Here is a 17,687-nt window from a genome sequence, read left to right on the forward strand (position 1 = left end):
CACTACCACGTCACAATAGGAGCTAGCTCATATAGCAAACCTTTATACTCAACTACTAGTATTTGTATTACAGTCAGGATTGTCTAACACCCTTCTTATCTCAAAGCGATCCTATTTAATTATGACATGTTTGACTGGGTCATTGTGTCAGTAGTTATTATTATTTCAGTTGGCGACGAAACTTAAATCTAATGGACTCAGTATGAAAAACAGTATTCAATACGTATATCAAAAGTTCTTTCCTTGCTATATTGAATTGATTCTTTTAGACTAAGTCATTTCATACATTTTTCTCTCATCTTTAAAATGTACTCAAACGTTCTATTGAAAATATAGCGCATATAATAATAATGTGCTTCCACACATCAAATAAACATAAAATATTTGTTTAAAAAGTAAAAAATAGAAAAAAGAGATGCGACAACTTCAGGAATATAACACAAATGTTATTAAAAGATCTGGAGCTAACACAATTTTGTCCATATTTATTAAAAAATCTTTGGTGTATCTTTGATTTTCGTTGCCTTCCAGTTTAACGAAATTCACAAACATTGTAGTCATTATGCTGAAGGAAGCAACGAGTGTTTAGGCATGTCCTTCAACTTAGAAAACAAAAGGGGCAAAAGTGTTGACGCATACCCTTCACCCTAATCAATAAATATGTTTGGAAAAAATACTGTGTAGATATATATTATACAGTAGCTCGTACCTTTAGCAATAGTACATTCTTGAATACAAATAACATTTCAACTTAATAATATACATGTATACTGCCTTTACGGTAATATTGTCAATTTTTCATTGATCTAACATTCATTATGTTATTAGACTCAGTTCAGTAGGTTAGTGTAATGTCTTCGGAAAGAGACATAAAGGTACATACACCGATATTACAGGCGTTCGCTTTTACCACAACGTTTACTGACATGTTCATTAACAAGAAGTTACAAAAACACACACCTGCTATACTTCGTAATGATTATTTTCGTTCTTGTACAAGCACCTTAAATTCTTTGCACGTGTACACAAGACCAGGTATGGGAATTAGATCCAGGCGTTCACCTGGTGGTTTAATAAACTTGCATCTTTGCATGACGATGGAAAATGCAAGAAAAACATTCATTTTTGCGAGGAATTCTCCAACACAACGGCGCCTGCCGAGACCGAAAGCCAGAACGTGATTGCATTTATCTGAATTTAACGTATTGTCACCAAGTATAAACCGTTCCGGACGGAAACATTCTGGATCTCCCCAGAACTCTTTCTCGTGGTGTATCGAATACAAATTGAAAAGAACGACTGTGCCCTTATCAACATCAAGTCCCTCTATTTTTGCATCTGTCATTGAAAAATGCGGAAGCGAAAATGGAATCTGGGTAACAATCCGCATAACTTCAAGAATAACAGCATTCGTGTATACAAGGATAGGCTTGTCCTTCAGCTCAACATTCCGACTTTTCCCAATGACGGTATTTATCTCTGCAAACACGCGCTCTTGAATCTGTGGGAATTTGGTCATGTAGAGTATCAACCATAACAATGTTTTGCTCGTTGTGTCCGCCCTAAAATATACAAATATATACAAGTGATGCAATTCTTTCTGTGTGACTTTGAAAAGCTATTCCACCTACCGCCATAATACATACATAAAAATAAACATGAAATTGTGAAATGTAATACAAGAAATATTTCCATTTTCCCATATATTTCTTTGATTAACATTAATGTGAAGCAAAGGCAGAACCACAGCCCCATAGATGTGTACATGACTGACATATACACAAGACATGGACAAAATAAAACGTAGAAACATTGAGGACAGAACGAACGACAATAGGAGCATATTTATTGACCGCCTTGGAACGGTAAGTGACAAAATACCACTGGTTGATATTATAACCTCACTCCAACCTCGCACCCTGTTTCAGAACCAAAGCCAAGTGTAAATAAAAGTGTTTTCTGTTACGTAAATCCATAACACCCGCAATGGTAACCAGAAGCAATGGTATGTTAGAATAAAAGTGCTCTAAAAATCTAAAAAAAAGGACTTGTACATTTACATAAAAAGCAAGACTAAATCAATGCCTTTCAGAAGACAGAGCATTAATAAAATAAAAGTTTTTCCTGAACATTACGTAAATCCATAACACCCGCAATGGTGACCAGCAGCAATGACATGTTAGAATAAAACAAGAGCTGTCACTTTTGGTGTCAAATGTCCCCGAAGCGTGCCCAAGAATGCTACAGTTGTCTGCGCAAAAAAATCACACATCAGTTCGTGACCTTGACCTTGGTCTAAGAGACCTAGGTCATAAGCGCGACACACCTTCTCAAAATGGTTAACATTTGTGTCAAATTATTTTCAAATCCCTTGATAAATGGCAGAGTTATGGACCAGACAAGAAACACCTTTGACTTATAAGTGTGACGTTGACCTTCGAATTAGGGGTCTGGGTCTTGTGCATAACATGTCATCTCATAACAGGGAACATTTTGCCAAGTAATTTTAAAATTCCTTCATCAATGGCAGAGTTATGGACCGGATAAGAAACAGAACATGTTAACATTTAGCCTCTAAGTGTGACCTTGACCTGAGAACCAGGGGTCTGGATCTTGCGCATGACACATCGTCTCATTATGGGGAACATCTATGCCATGTAATTTCAAAATCCCTTGATGAAAGGCAGTTATGGACCGGACACGAAACAGACCCTGTTAACATTTGACTTCTAAGTGTGACCATGACCTTGGAGCTAGGGATCTGGGTCTTGTACAAGACACTTTGTCTCATTATGGTAAACATTTATGCCAAGTTATTTCAAAATCCCTTCATGGATGGCAGGTATATGGACCGGACACGAAACAGACCATGTAAATATTTAATTTCTAAGCCTGACCTTGACCTTGAAGCTAGGTGTCTGGGTCTTGCGCAAGACGCGTCGTCTCATTATAGGAAATAATTATGCCAAGTTCTTTCAAAATCCCTTCTTGGATGGAAAAGTTACAGCCCAGACAAGAATTCCCACGGACGCACGCACGCACGCATTGACGGATAGTGCGATTTTAATATGCCCTACTTCGGGGCATAAAAATGCTCTTGTACATTTACATAAAAAGCAAGACTAAAGAACCATATACGCGTGTATTCAATGTATTTCAGAAGACAGAGCATTAAAAGGAAAACAACATTATGTGTGAAGTAACCCAATGACTGATCATGAATATTATGATTAAAGAATCGCACGAAAACTGACTTGTCAATCATCCCGCTGGCTGAAAACACTAATCGTACATCAGTATATCGTTGCCTGCTCTTTAAAACAAACGGATCATGGTTGCCCTGTATATCTTGACGGAATACTTTATATTGTAAATTGTAATATATCTAGTCGTCTTTAACAAAATGATTTCAAATTTACAATCTTTAGCTGAGTGAAAGGCAATAACTCTGGTGTTATTTGAGCATTCAAGTGAAAGGCAATAACTCTGGTGTTATTTGAGCATTCAAGTGAAAAGCAATAACTCTGGCGCTATTTGAGCATTCAAGTGAAAGGTAATAACTCTGGCATTATTTGAGCATTCTATTCTTCGTTATCTTGCGACGATGTGTGAGTTTATTAAAGATTAATCTATAACCCTTCCAAATTCCTATAATGAACTTGTCCATCTTTCAATTTAGACAGTACCATTAATTGTTAAAAGGGATGTATACCAAACAGATGCTGACTTAATCGCGAACAATGCAGATCATGATCAGGTTGTTCGAATGTGCAGGCTGATAATGATCTACCTTGATCGCAAAGGCAGAATCAATCGGGTCCAGCATGATAAGGGATAATGTGTGACTAACGTGAAATATGGCGAGTGGCCATATCTTATTATTGAAAACCATTGTCCATCATCGAGATTTTTCTTCTGGACATATACATTTCGGAAATATTCTTTGAATGTAGTCTTTTACAGTTACAGAGTTCATTTGCCACTACTTTACCAAGGCGAATGGTAATTTTGATAAAATGAAGGGCTAGAACTCTGGTTTTAAAGGAATTTTAGCCGTATTTTTTTTAAACATATATTACGTCCTATGCCAGATTCACGAAAGTGGCCCCTGAAAGGTGAAACAATGCAAAAAATAGCAAAGCCAGTGCCCATTTTATACTTGCCTGTGTCAACTTAATAATATACATACTAGGTAATAAAATATGACAATATTGACTTATTCAAGATCAATGACAGGATCAATATTATGACGTTGTTAATTAAATGATTCTATGTGTCTGAGGGTGATCGCATTGGCTACAAAACCGGACGTCAATAAAACGGCCAGAGGACAAATAATAAAGCCATTATGAAATCATTTAATCATGATTCAATTAAGTTTGATATTAACTCAATCTGATCCGTATGACACATACAAACTATCTAATACTGTGTCAAATAATGCACAGTCATAAAACTGGGAGCATGGAGGATGGGGTTGCGGGACTATAAGTTTGGTAAATGTATTACTAGCGCAATTTTAGTCTAGGTGCCATCTTGCGGCGTATACAATTCCCGTAATTGTAGGCGGGTGAATGACAACAGAAGAATTTCGGTCAAAAATTGAGCTAATGACTATATTAACGGAAAGGCTAGAACGACATTTAAAGACAGAAAACTATAAAAATCACAAACCCGGCTCCTTGTAGATCAGCCAACGTTAGATTCAACCTTGCCCTTGTCAACACATATCTGTCTTTATTTTCTTCGTCCTCTGCATCACTTGTTATGATAGCATCTGCCACGTCTCTAATGTGGTCTGCAGAAAACGTTTCATAGTGCTCCTGTACTTGTTTCCACATAATATCATCTGTTTTAGCAATAATTTTTCGAAGCGCGTCGATTTTCCAGGGCATGATATATCGTAGCCAGGGCAACACATCTATAGCACTTCCGCTTCCGGTAAATTCATTAAATTCCTCGAGCGCTTTATAGGTTATTTTAACGTGTCTGTCAACATCAACCTGTTTTCCTCGTCCGTATAATAATTGGTAAATTATCCGTACAACTAGAGTCTGAACCTCGAGTTCTATATAACCTGGGTGTGTACTGTACTTTCTTATCAGAGAGTCCGCAAATGCGACAGCTTCGTTTGTAACCAATTCTTCAATAACGTCTTTTCTTTTAGATGTAAACAAACGCAGAGCTTTTGACGCCAGATTTCTTTGTTTTAGATACACTGGCGAGAAATTACCAAACGCAAATACTTCCTCGTGGATACGTTCGGCTAAAACCTCCGCGGAAACGAAGTTCGGCCTTCCACTAAAGGCGTCGTTTGGATGTTCGGCCGCGGCCTTGACCGCTTTGTAGCCATTTACGACAACCGCATTCCAGCTTCCCAACCTAATCGAAAAAACATTCCCATACGATTTCCACCATTTCATGAATGTTGATGGTGGATGCCTTCCGAAAAACGGTAAATGTCCAACAATTGGTAGCCCCATGGGTCCTTTTGGATACCTCTTTCCTTTACTTCGCAAGATCCATTTAATGAACAACAAAGTAATAAAAGCTGTAGAAAGAATCCACAACACCGTTGTTACTACCGACATTTTATGAAAAGCTTGATATAACCGTGTTCTGTAATAGACTAAATGTACAAGGCGAGCGCATTATCGTCTTTGTTGATCTTATGGTGTTCTAGTTTTATATGAAAGGGCAAGATAAAAAATGTATATGAATAAATTTAAAGAAGATAAACATCATTAAAATAATTGTCGCACTATATATATTTAAAGGTCACGAAAGTGAAACGAAATTATTTGCTTCTGCAATACCAACCCCATGCAACCCCAAATGAACTGGTTTGTTGGCACATTCTTTGGTTGGTGACCTATATTCGTTCCAAGATCCCAACAAAGTAATGTACCCTGGGTATATTAAGTAATATCCAAAAATATGGTTTGAAAATTTACATATCTTAATATAATACTTCTGGTATCCGATGACTTCTTGTTAATGTCAAATATACTCAAGAGATTCAAAAAGGACAGAAGTCCCACAGGAAAAGCAACATTCAAAGAAAGCAGTCGCCCATACACAGTCCATTCTGAAATAGGGTATATGTAAATATGTGCACGTGCACATTTTCTGAGCACGTGTATACATAAACTGAATGCAATAATATAAACAAAGATCTAACAAATACCTTGTAGACTCAAACATACATGAAGAAGGAATGAAAATTTCCCTATGCTTTCCACTGAATATTCTAACATACAGCTGGTACACAAACAGAGAGTAGCAATAGCTCCCTTCTCAAGTGAAAGAATTACATTTAACACCTATGATTTTATAGCAACTCTACATCAAAAACATTAACCGCTCGAAAAATAACAGGACGATGATAAAGCAAACACACTAAGATTCGCACGAAAAAGTCGTTCAAACAAATTAAACACAGACATAGAACTTTTGTGTGAAGGTATGGAGATGGAAGAAGAGCAATAGTTAACATGTTTACATCTGTCTCATCAGTGACTACATTATACTCTTTGTGTTTGCTTACACTTAAAATGTACAAGGAAGGACTGTCTTCATTTGTCTTCATTTAAGTTAGCAATAAAAACTGCTGGGAACTATTTTTTCGACATACCCAGTATAAGCATAATAGATTGTGGGGTCTAACCTTGTCCTTTGTATTTTTTTTCTTTCATAAGTGTCCACGTTCGGATGTGCATCTGAAGTCGTCCTCCACAATGAAGGCTGGACGCTTTAATATCGGATTACTTAGGCATCAATATTAAGGTGTTTTGGCAGTAAGGAAAAAATATCTCCCTTATAAATGATAAACAATAACAAAAGAACGTTTACACGTTTACTTGCATAAATTTTCACCAAATGCGCATAAAGAAAACTGGAAAGTGGCCGGATCAATTTGGAGTGCAGAATTATTTTGCAATTTCGAGACTTTTGTCGCGCATATATCCAAAGAGAATGATCTCAGTAGACGTAAATTTTGAAAATTACTGCAATCTTTAACCAGGTGGTTGTTACAATCACAATGATATAATATACTGACTGCTTTCGTCATTATCCAAGTCATATCACACATTGTTCTCTCATCTTTAAAATGTACTCAGACGTTCTATTGAAAATATAGCGTATATAATAATAATTTGCTTCCACACATCAAATAAATATTTAAAAATAAATAGAAAAAGATATGCGACAACTTCAGGAATATAACACAAATGTTATTAGACAACATTTAAAAAGAAATTGTGCATAACATCAAATATTCTGGAGTTAACAATTTTGTCCATATTATAAAAATCATTGGCGTGTCTTTGATTTTCGTTGCCTCCCATATTAACGAAAATCACAAACATTGCAGACAGGCTTAGAGAACAAAAAGGACAAGAAGTGTTGACGCATACCCTCCACCCTAATCAATGAGTATGTTTGGAAAATACAGTGAAGATATATATTATACAGTAACTCATACCTTTAGCAATAGTACATTCTTGAATACAAATAACATTTCAACTAAATATATACATAAAGAATAAAAGGCTGATTTCTTTTGATATCAATGTTATCAGGTCGAGGCTGATATGGGTTGGAAGGGGTGAGGGAACCGATGCTTTTTGACTTTCTGATATACTTGTAAAAATAACAATGAAATAAACTTTAACCTGCGTAAAAATAAAATAAGCCAGAACATGCTTTATTTCCAAATTATTAAACACTACATGTCTAAAGCGCTGAAAATTTCACTTCCAATTCCAGACTAAGGTCAGAGACAGAGGTACTTTAAATTTTAATCACTAAATTTACACTGATCCAAGAATTATAATTAACTGATACAAGAATAATAATTAACACAAATACTTCTGCTTATATTTAATAAAATGTCCATGCCTTAAATAAGGCATAACTCAAGAATAAGTATACATTGTCAAGTGTATTGTAAACCTTTCCAAGAATCGATCCATGTAAACATTGTGTGATGTCATGATGAACGTTTCACAATGACGTCATTCAGTGCTATTGTCTGTGTTATAAATGTAGAGACAGCCATATTCAAGGAAATTTGTTGAGATTACAGAATCTATTTAGAAAAAAGTTGTGCAAAATCGAAACTGGACTCTGTGATAAAATTCAATCTGGAAGGAAACTGATGTACAACCTAGTCCGTCAATATGGAAGGAGCTTAATTTTGATATCAGGTCAATGACTTGATATCAAAATAAAATATCTGGCAAGTGATATAAGGCACTTTGCATAGTAGTTGCATGGTAAATGTATTTATCATGCAACTACTATGCAAAGTGCCTTATATCACTTGCCTGATATTTTATTTTGATATGAGGTCATTAACCTGACAACAAAATTAAGCTCCTCCAATATTGACGGACACGTTTTTACATCAGTTTCCTTCAACATCGAATTTTACTACATAATCCAGTTTTGATATTGGACGACTATTCTAAACAGATTCTGTAATCTCAACTAATTTCTTTGTATTATATATGCTTGTTTCCACATTCATCACAGTCACAGACAATAGCACTTAATAACGTCATTGTGTAACGTTCATCATGACATCACAATGTTTACATGGATCGATTCTTGAAAAGGTTTACAATATACTTGAAAATGTACTTATGTTTGATTTATGCCTAGTTTAAGGCATCCTTCTTTTTATTAAGCAGTAGTAAAAGTATTTGTGTTAATTATAATTCTTGGATCAGTGTAAATTTTGGGATTAAACTTTTACGTATCTCTGACTGAGTCTGGAACTGGAAGTGAAATTTTCAGCGCTTTAGACATGTAGTTGCCTGAGTCAAATGTTTGATGATATGGAAATAAAGCATGTTCTGATCTATTCAAGGGTATGATTTATGATGAGTTTATTTCATTGTTATTTTTTATAAGAATATCAGGAAGTCAATAAAAATTGTCGAAGTTGAATTCAATATGGCTGCCGTATTGTTTCGCGGATGAATTTTCTAATCCATAAAATATGAATTTATTACTTTCTGCTTCAGAAGTCAATTTTTACCAAATATGAGATGAAGACATATGTTGTTCTAGGCAGGTTCTATGAGTTTCAATATAAATAGAATAACAGACAACTGTCTTTTGATATTGGTACGCCCATATCAAAAGACAGTAGCCTGATATACTGCTTTAACGGTAAAATTGTCAATTTTACATTGATCTATTCATTATGTTATTAGACTCAGTTCAGTATGTCAGTGTAATGTCTTCGGAAAGAGACAAAAAATTATATACACCGATATTACAGGCATTCGCTTTTACCACAAAGTTTACTGACATCTTAATCAACAAGCAGTTACAGAAACACACACCTGCTGTACTTCGTAAAGACTATTTTCTTTCCTGCACAAGCACCTTAAATTCTTTGCACGTGTACACAAGACGTGGTAAAGGAGACAGATTCAGGCGTTCACCTGGTGGTTTAATAAACTTGGATCTTTGCATGACGATGGAAAACGCAAGAAAATTCTCCAGCACAACGGCGTCTGCCGAGACTGAAAGCCAGGACGTGATTGCATTTATCAGAATCTAACGTATTGTCACCAAGTATTAACCGTTCTGGACGGAAACATTCCGGATCTCCCCAGAACTCTTTCTCGTGGTGTATCGAATACAAATTGAAAAGAACGACTGTGTCTTTATCAACATCAAGTCCCTCTACGTTTTTGCATCTTTTATTGAAAAATGTGGAAGCGAAAATGGTATCTGGGTAACAATTTGCATAACTTCAAGAATAACAGCATTCGTGTATACAAGGATAGGCTTGTCCTTCAGCTCAACATTCCTACTTTTCCCAATGACGGTATTTATCTCTGCAAACACGCGCTTTTGAATCTGTGGGTATTTGCTCATGTAGAATATCAACCATAACAACAGAAGAATGTCGGTCAAAAATTTAGCTAATGACTACATTAACGAAAAGGTAAAAAGCAACAAAGAAAGACAGAAAACTATAAAAATCACAAACCCGGCTCCTTGCAGATCAGCCAACGTTAGATTCAACATTGCCCTTGTCAACACATATCTGTCTTTATTTTCTTCGTCCTCTGCATCACTTGTTATGATAGCATCGGTCACGTCTCTAATGTCGGCGAACTATTTTTTCGACATATTATAAACGGTCTAACCTTGACCTTGGTATTTTCCTTTAATAAGCGTCCACGTTCGGATATTCATCTGTAGACGTCCTCCACATTGAAAGCTGGACGCTTTATCGGATGACTTAGGCATTCAACAGGACTTGCTCTTGCTGATATTAAAGTGCTCTGACAGTAAGGAAATAATGATGAATATTAACAAAAGAACGTTCACACGTTTACTTGTATAACTTTTCACAAAATGCACATAAAGAAAACTAGAAAGTGGCCGGATCAATTTGTAGTGTAGAAAGATTTTGCAATCTCGAGACTTTAGTCGCGCATATCTACAAAGAGAATGTTTTCAGTAGACGTACATTTTGAAATCACTGCAACCTTTAACCAGATGGTTGTTACAATCACTACGATATGACATACTGACTATTTTCGCCGATATGTATTCTTCGGTATTCATGTAAAAACAATATCTGGACACCCACTGTTTGAATTACCGACTGCGGAGGATACTTTACAAGCTAACTATAACTGGATTAAAATGCAAACCCGTGCGGGAATCTCTTCGTTGACTTTTATTCCATGTCAATATTGTTTGTAGCTTTTAAAGATACATCTGACAGTTTTCTATATGTATATAGGCAAAAACTTCCCTACAGACAGAATGGAAGACTTTGGTCAGTAACCTCCCTTTCATACTCTCTTGGTAAGTATGCCATTTCATTTGAATTGCTGAATACTTGTCAGAAGTTTTTAAATCTCCATTTCACAGCACCAAAGCACGAAATCTGCATTGAATATTATTTTGAATGAAAACGGGGCCTTCAGTTTTGACATTTACCTTTATTTTAGGATTTTGACCCTGGCCAATTCGCATCTAAGGCTGGAAACTACCAACTGCTACCTAAGGTATTGATCATCGTGAGTATTAATTTAATTTTGCCTTCAGTTACATGTATTCTATAAACACAAAATTGTCATAATTTTGACATTTTAGACTTTTAGTTCAACAAATATGCAATATATCTCACACCCTTATAGAACTGAGATATCTCATAGACTAAATAGCGATAAAGTAAGAGGATTCCAAATGATGGGACCAACTTACAATTTTATTATCTTGGACATAAACTCTCTAAAGTCCTTTATTTCTTTAAACTTTGTGTACTGACTAAGAATCAAGTTTAAAACAGAAATATGTACTAAAAATCATAGGTACCATGCTTGATCTTGAATTATCTGCCCTTGAAATTAAATACTAAAAAAATCAAATTTTCAAGGGCAGATAATTCAAGATTAAGGCAAGGGAACTATGCATTTTAATTTATATTTCTGTTTTAGTCATCATTTGCATGCAGTATATAAAAGTTTAAAGTAATTCGGTCTATGGGAAAGACCAGGACTTTGAGGTATCATTTTGTCATGTTCATAGTCAAGGACATTTGCCACAGTATCTATATTGACATGGAGAAAATCAAGTCAAAAACAGAAATATAATATAAAGCATATCATAGGTACCCAGTCTTGGTCATGAATTGTCTGCCCTTGAAAGTCGGAAAATACTGAAAAAATCGATTTTCAAGGGCAGATAATTCAAGATTAGGCATCGGTACCTATGATTTTTAATACATATTTCCGTTTTAAACTTTAAAGTTTAAAGAAATTCTGTCTGTAGGAAATGTTTTGCCTATATACGTAAGGAAAACTGTCAGATGTATCTTTAAGTACACTCTGCTGTGTAGAAATAGAATGCAGTACCACATGAAGATACTTATCTGGTTTACAACCAATGTTTCAATGTTTCTATATTTACAGTACTGAAGATAAAGTATTAACAAAATGCGATCACTGCAACGTTTATTTACAAACGGAGTTCAATCGATAACAATGAAAAGAGTTAAAATTTTGACACAGTTTATTATAATGAGAAAATCAACATAGTGGGTTTGCGACCAGCATGGATCCAGACCAGCCTGCGCATCTGCGCATTCTGGTCAGGATCCATGCTGTTCGCTAACAGTTTCTCTAATTGCAATAGGCTTTGAAAGCGAACAGCATGGATCCTGACCAGACTGCGCGGATGCGCAGGCTGGTCTGGACCCATGCTGGTCGCAAACCCACTATGTTGGTATCCTCATGGCACGGCTCATATATAAAATATTGCCAAGGATATGCTAGTCATGGGTTGGTGTAGTAGTAAACACGATTGATTAGTAATATTGCAATCTTGGTTCGAATCCTATAGGATTGTTTTATATATATGCCGAACTCAGTTGCAACTGAATTGATCTGGGGCATTGTTAAGAGACCTATGTAACCGCTTCAAATCTGTCAAGATAAAGATGTAACGACATTGACTACTGAAGCAATCGACAGCATCACACACTCTGAATGGGAGAGCTGCTGTAGACATGCAAAGGAAGCAGAAGAAAGATTTCGTAACACTGCCATTGCAGTAGAACAAGCTTGTGAGCGGTTTATTAAAGTCAGTGATGAAGAGGCCGCAAACACTGCTAGTGAACAGAGCGATTATTCAGATACTGAGAGTGCGTTTTGATATACAATTTCTACAGCATTTATGTATTTCATTCAATGCATGAAATATGATAAATAAAGGAATACATGACAAAAGTAAAGTAAAAGAAAGAATAAAATAACAATAATAAAACATAATTGTACAGAATAAATCATTAGAAAAGAAAAAGGTAAACAAATACAGAACCTGCATTGCAAATCGAGAAAAAATATAAATCAAATGTCGTATCCGCTAGACCACAAAGTGTTTTTTTAGTAAACGGCTCTTAATGAAATCATATAATATAAAGCAGTTTGATCATGATCTGCACTTTTCGCCATTCAGTCAGTATCTTTTTTGTACGCACACCTTTTAACTGTTAATGGTAGTGTCCAAATTGAAAGATGGACAAGTTCATTATAGAAATTTAGCAGGGTAAGGTTTTTCATCTTTTTCCTCAATGGATTTAAACGTCATACATTTCATAATATGACGGCAATGTATTTCCGTTACCAAAACAATGTTGTTAAACCAGCGAACACAGAGAAATCAAATATGTGTTCCATAATAAAATTCTAATGGTCTTAACACAAATCGCGACACTGTAAGAATATGTTTAGTAATAAATCTGTTTCTGTATCTGCAGGTTCACGTGTGCGTGTTCCAGAATTATAATTATTATGTTTTCTGTAATAATTTGAATCACTTTCACCTTTCCTGACGTCCCATAATCCTCAACGTAGATAAGCGTCATACATTAAACAGTAAATAGTTTCGCGCTGTTGCGCGAGGAACCCATGTTAAAATGACGGATCGAACTTTTACACAAGAGCTTTCCTATTAAAACTACTTTCAACATTAATCAAAATATCTTAAATAGGTTGGTTTTACACCATTTACAGGCTTTCGTGAGGAAGAGGGAATTTGTCTAGTTTTAAAGACATCTTGAATACCAATGTCTAACTTCTGACATAGGCGTAACGTTAACATCATAAATATTGCGTCATATTCTAATGCAATTTGTTTGTAACAAGCACTTTAATTGGCTGTAGAGTTCAGACTTGCGTTAAAAAGTTTAAGTATAGTCGCAAATTTTGTGCCAGAGTATTGCTACGCCACTAGTATCAGTGTTGGCTCACGTTTGAAACAGAAAATCTTTTACACGTTATTGCTGATCTCATCCCTAGAAAGTAAAATACCGACAAATTCCTACCTTATGAAAAATCCATCCTTTTAATAACTTAGTTCAATTATTTTCTGCATAATGCAAATGTGGAGTCGAGTGCATAAGCCTTCTATCACATTTATAAACTCAAGTCAATCTTCTTTTTCAGAAGTTTACAAGTTCTAACTTTATATTGCATGAGGATTATAACTTTATCTATTATCTCGTGACTTAAGCAGACTACTACGAACACAAGCCAAAGGGGAAAAATCAAAGACAAGGACAAGAATATTTATATTCAGCGCAGTCTCCTAAAACAAGACCCTGTGGTATTGTATGCAAGTACATGTATCTGTAAACGATAAAAATATTCACATAAAACATAGAGCTTACAAATAGATAACCAGAAAACCAAAAACATACGAATATACATGATAAAAAAGCGTTATTTTATGTCGGATAAGGTATAATAGTACAACACTAGCTATAAAGCTATTTGCCGAACAAAAAGCAAATTCTGTAACAAAATAAACAAACACCTGTAAAAAAGTAGTTCCATAATAATAAAAATTTTGAATTAATATCTGATATCGCTGTTGAATTAAAATAGACCTACTAGTTCATTGGATATGAAACAGACCCTATTAATATTTGACCTCCAAGTTTGACATTGTCGTTGGAACTAAGGCCTGAATATTGCACACGACAAAGTGTCCTATAATGAGGAACATTTCTAACGGTTAATTTCGAAAACCTTTGACGGATGGCAAAGATATTGATTGGGTATGAAGTGTTGTGGACGGATAGACGGGCGAAAGGACAGGTGGTTGCAGCCAATTTCTCTGCCCCAAGGGGAAAACAACATATGACTTCATAAAGATGAAGATCTTTCCTGTACAAGCACCTTAAAGTTTTTGGACGTGTACACAAGACCAGGTATGGGAGTTAGATCCAGGCGTTCACCCGGTGGTCTCACAAACTTGCATTTTTGCATGATGTTTGAAAAGGCCAGAAAAACATTCATTTTTGCGAGGAATTCTCCAACACAACGGCGTCTACCAAGACCAAAAGCCACAATGTGATTGCTTTTATCTGAATCTAAGGTATTATCATCGAGTATAAACCGTTCTGGGCGGAAACATTCTGGATCTCCCCAGAACTCTTTTTCGTGGTGTACAGAGTACAAATTGAATATTACGACAGTGTCCTTATCTACATCAAGTCCTTCTATCTTTGCATCTTTCATTGAAAAATGTGGAAGTGAAAATGGTAACTGTGTAACAGTTCGCGCAACTTCAAGAATAACAGCATTCGTGTATACAAGGTCAGGCTTGTCCTTCAACTGAACATTCCGGAATTTTCCAACGACAGTATCTATCTCTGCAAACACACGCTCTTGAATGTGTGGGAATTTGGTCATGTAAAGTAACAGCCAAGACAATGTTTTGTTCGTTGTGTCCACCCTAAAATAAGTAAAAATAATATACATACATGTATGATGTTATTCAATCCATTTTCAAATGATTACTTAAAAATGAAGATGCTTTACATTTGTCATAATTCTTTGTACTCCCTAAGATGTCTAGGTTGTAGATAAATTATTGATTTTCTAAAGAAATTAAGTATTGCAGTAACCAAGCGCAGCGAAATGAAAGCAATAACTTCATTAATTGGGACAATTAGCGACCTTTGACATATTTAAGTCTAACAATTAAAACTGTAGTTAATTAGCAACCCCCTTATATGACAAATAAATGATCTACTCAAGGATTCTCTCACGTACTGTTTAAACTTATAAATGAATAAAAAAAATTGAAAATCTCTGATAGCTAATAGTTAACTTCCCTATATCTGTCTTTGCTTTATATATACTTACAATAACGTAATAAGTTTCCTGTCTCTTTGAATTATCCTGGTTTATTACATACAGTTTATCTACTCGCAAATCGCACGCGGAGAGACAGAGGGCGAGGGAGAAAGAGAGAGAGAGAGTATTAACACAAACCCGGCTCCTTGTAGATCAGCCAACGTTAGATTCAACCTTGCCCTTGTCAACATATGTTTGTCTTTGTTTTCTTCGTCCTCTGCATCACTTGCTATGATAGCATCCGTCACGTCTCTAATGTCGTCTGCAGAAAACGATTCATAGTGCTCTTGTATTTGCTCTCTCATTAAACCAACTGATTCTGTTGCCAGTTTTCGAAACGCTTCAATTTTCCCAGGCATGATGTATCGTAACCATGGCAACACATCTATAGCACTCCCACTTCCGGAAAATTCATTAATTTCATCCAGTAAGTTAATGATTGTTTTAACATGTCTGTCAACATCAACATGTTTACCTCTTCCATAGAGAAATTGGTAAATTATCCGTGTAACTAGAATCTGAACATCAAGTTCTATATAGCCTGGAGTTGTACTGTACTTCCTTATTAGAGCGTCTGCAAAGGCGTTAGCCTCGTTTGTAACCAATTCTTCAATAACGTCTGATCTTTTGAACGTAAACAAACGCAGTGCTTTTGATGTTAGTTTTCTTTGTTTTAGATATACTGGAGTGAAATTACCAAAGGCAAATGTTTCCTCGTTGATAAGTTCGGCTGCAACCTCCATTGAAACGAAGTTTGGTCTGCCACTAAAGGCGTCGTTTGGGTGTTCGGCCGCGGCCTTAACCGCTTTGTAACCGTTTACCACAACAGCTTGCCAACTCCCCAACCTAATCGAAAATACATCCCCATAAGACTCCCGCCATTTCATGAATGTTGAAGGCGGGTGACTGCCGAAGAACGGTAAATGTCCAATGATCGGAAATCCCATTGGCCCTTTTGGATACCTCTTTCCTCTATTTTGCAAGAACCATTTAAAAAATAAGAATGTAATAAAAGTTGTAGAGAGAATCCCTAAAACTAGTGTTAATCCCGACATTTTAGAAAATTTAAACAGAGCTTGATTTCGCTATGTTCAATATTAAACTAAAAAAAAGTAAATTCAAATTTATTCATTGTTTATCTCGTGGTGTTCTAGTTTTACACCGAAAAGGACAAGATAACAAATGTATAGACATATATTTCAAAGTTAATCAGCACAATGATAACACTTATTTCAAACCTGGATATAACTACATCGGTTGCCAATGAAATCTTTATAAAACGATGAAGACAAAAACCGTTGCCGGAAAAACACAAAAAAAAATGCATCACAGTTAAACCGCTAAGTATTTGTGTCAAGTTAACTCAAAACTATTCACTGAAGACCCCCAAAACTCTCGCTGACCCTACACTGTCAAGTTAATAGCATTACTTTCAATTTTATTACATTTTTGTACAACTAGTGTCATCGAAAGGGTAGATGTAAAAGCTCCGTCTTAAGAAAAAAATAACTCCGACAAAGCTAAACGCAGGGGTGCGAGTGCGGGTTAAAGCTTCTACGCCAAAGACATTGCCCTCCCAGTAGCTGGGCATGCACATAAAAGGATCATCTGGGCAATCATTTAAGCATTAGAAAGGAAACAACGTCTGAGAGCATGGATGCGAACGAACTTTGAACACTTTACATCTGTGTAACGGATGATGTATTGTAAGGTATCGTCTCCCACCGGAAGGGACTGCAACATAACTTAACGATGCCATATCTTTCAATGATGCATATATTATTATACGTACAATATGTTATTATGCAAAATATTTGGACTTGGCTTTGTCTGCATGAACATTTACAGTTGTTAGTTGTTAATCACGGGTGGTAAACGCGCAATCCTTCCCGCTGGGAATACGCTTAAAATTGGTTGCGCAACGTCCGGTGCTGGTGTTGCGCGTATAAAAAGACGAAATTGAGGTATGTGAAGTTATGATTTTGCTTAGTATGAGACAAGAAT

General features: G+C 35.8%; 2 protein-coding genes across 2 annotated transcripts; both read right to left on the reverse strand.

The window, feature by feature from the left end:
- Window positions 1-228: 228 nt before the first annotated feature.
- Window positions 229-5,660, reverse strand: LOC123540605 (cytochrome P450 1A1-like). Its single transcript, XM_045325787.2, has 2 exons — window positions 4,675-5,660; window positions 229-1,562 (listed from the first exon to the last, which is right to left on the reverse strand). Exons 1-2 carry the CDS (start codon window positions 5,589-5,591, stop codon window positions 980-982), a joined length of 1,500 nt encoding a protein of 499 aa, XP_045181722.2. The 5' UTR covers window positions 5,592-5,660; the 3' UTR covers window positions 229-979.
- Window positions 5,661-14,246: 8,586 nt separating this feature from the next.
- On the reverse strand, window positions 14,247-17,259 carry LOC123541431 (cytochrome P450 1A1-like). The gene is made up of 2 exons (XM_045326897.2): window positions 15,822-17,259; window positions 14,247-15,279 (listed from the first exon to the last, which is right to left on the reverse strand). The coding sequence occupies exons 1-2, from the start codon at window positions 16,736-16,738 to the stop codon at window positions 14,688-14,690; spliced, it is 1,509 nt and encodes a 502-aa protein (XP_045182832.2). The 5' UTR covers window positions 16,739-17,259; the 3' UTR covers window positions 14,247-14,687.
- Between the last annotated feature and the right edge of the window lie 428 nt (window positions 17,260-17,687).

The sequence above is a fragment of the Mercenaria mercenaria genome, chromosome 16, assembly GCF_021730395.1.
Source record: "Mercenaria mercenaria strain notata chromosome 16, MADL_Memer_1, whole genome shotgun sequence".
NCBI classification, from domain to species: domain Eukaryota; kingdom Metazoa; phylum Mollusca; class Bivalvia; order Venerida; family Veneridae; genus Mercenaria; species Mercenaria mercenaria.

What these genes read in the sequence shown, in the direction of transcription:
- LOC123541431 (XM_045326897.2), bottom strand. Translation starts at nt 16,738, where the DNA reads ATGTCGGGATTAACACTAGTTTTAGGGATTCTCTCTACAACTTTTATT. An exon ending in GCTGATCTACAAGGAGCCGG is followed by an intron (nt 15,280 to 15,821) that starts GTTTGTGTTAAT and finishes TACTTATTTTAG; the next exon opens with GGTGGACACAACGAACAAAA.
- LOC123540605 (XM_045325787.2), bottom strand. Translation starts at nt 5,591, where the DNA reads ATGTCGGTAGTAACAACGGTGTTGTGGATTCTTTCTACAGCTTTTATT. An exon ending in GCTGATCTACAAGGAGCCGG is followed by an intron (nt 1,563 to 4,674) that starts GTTTGTGATTTT and finishes TGTATATTTTAG; the next exon opens with GGCGGACACAACGAGCAAAA.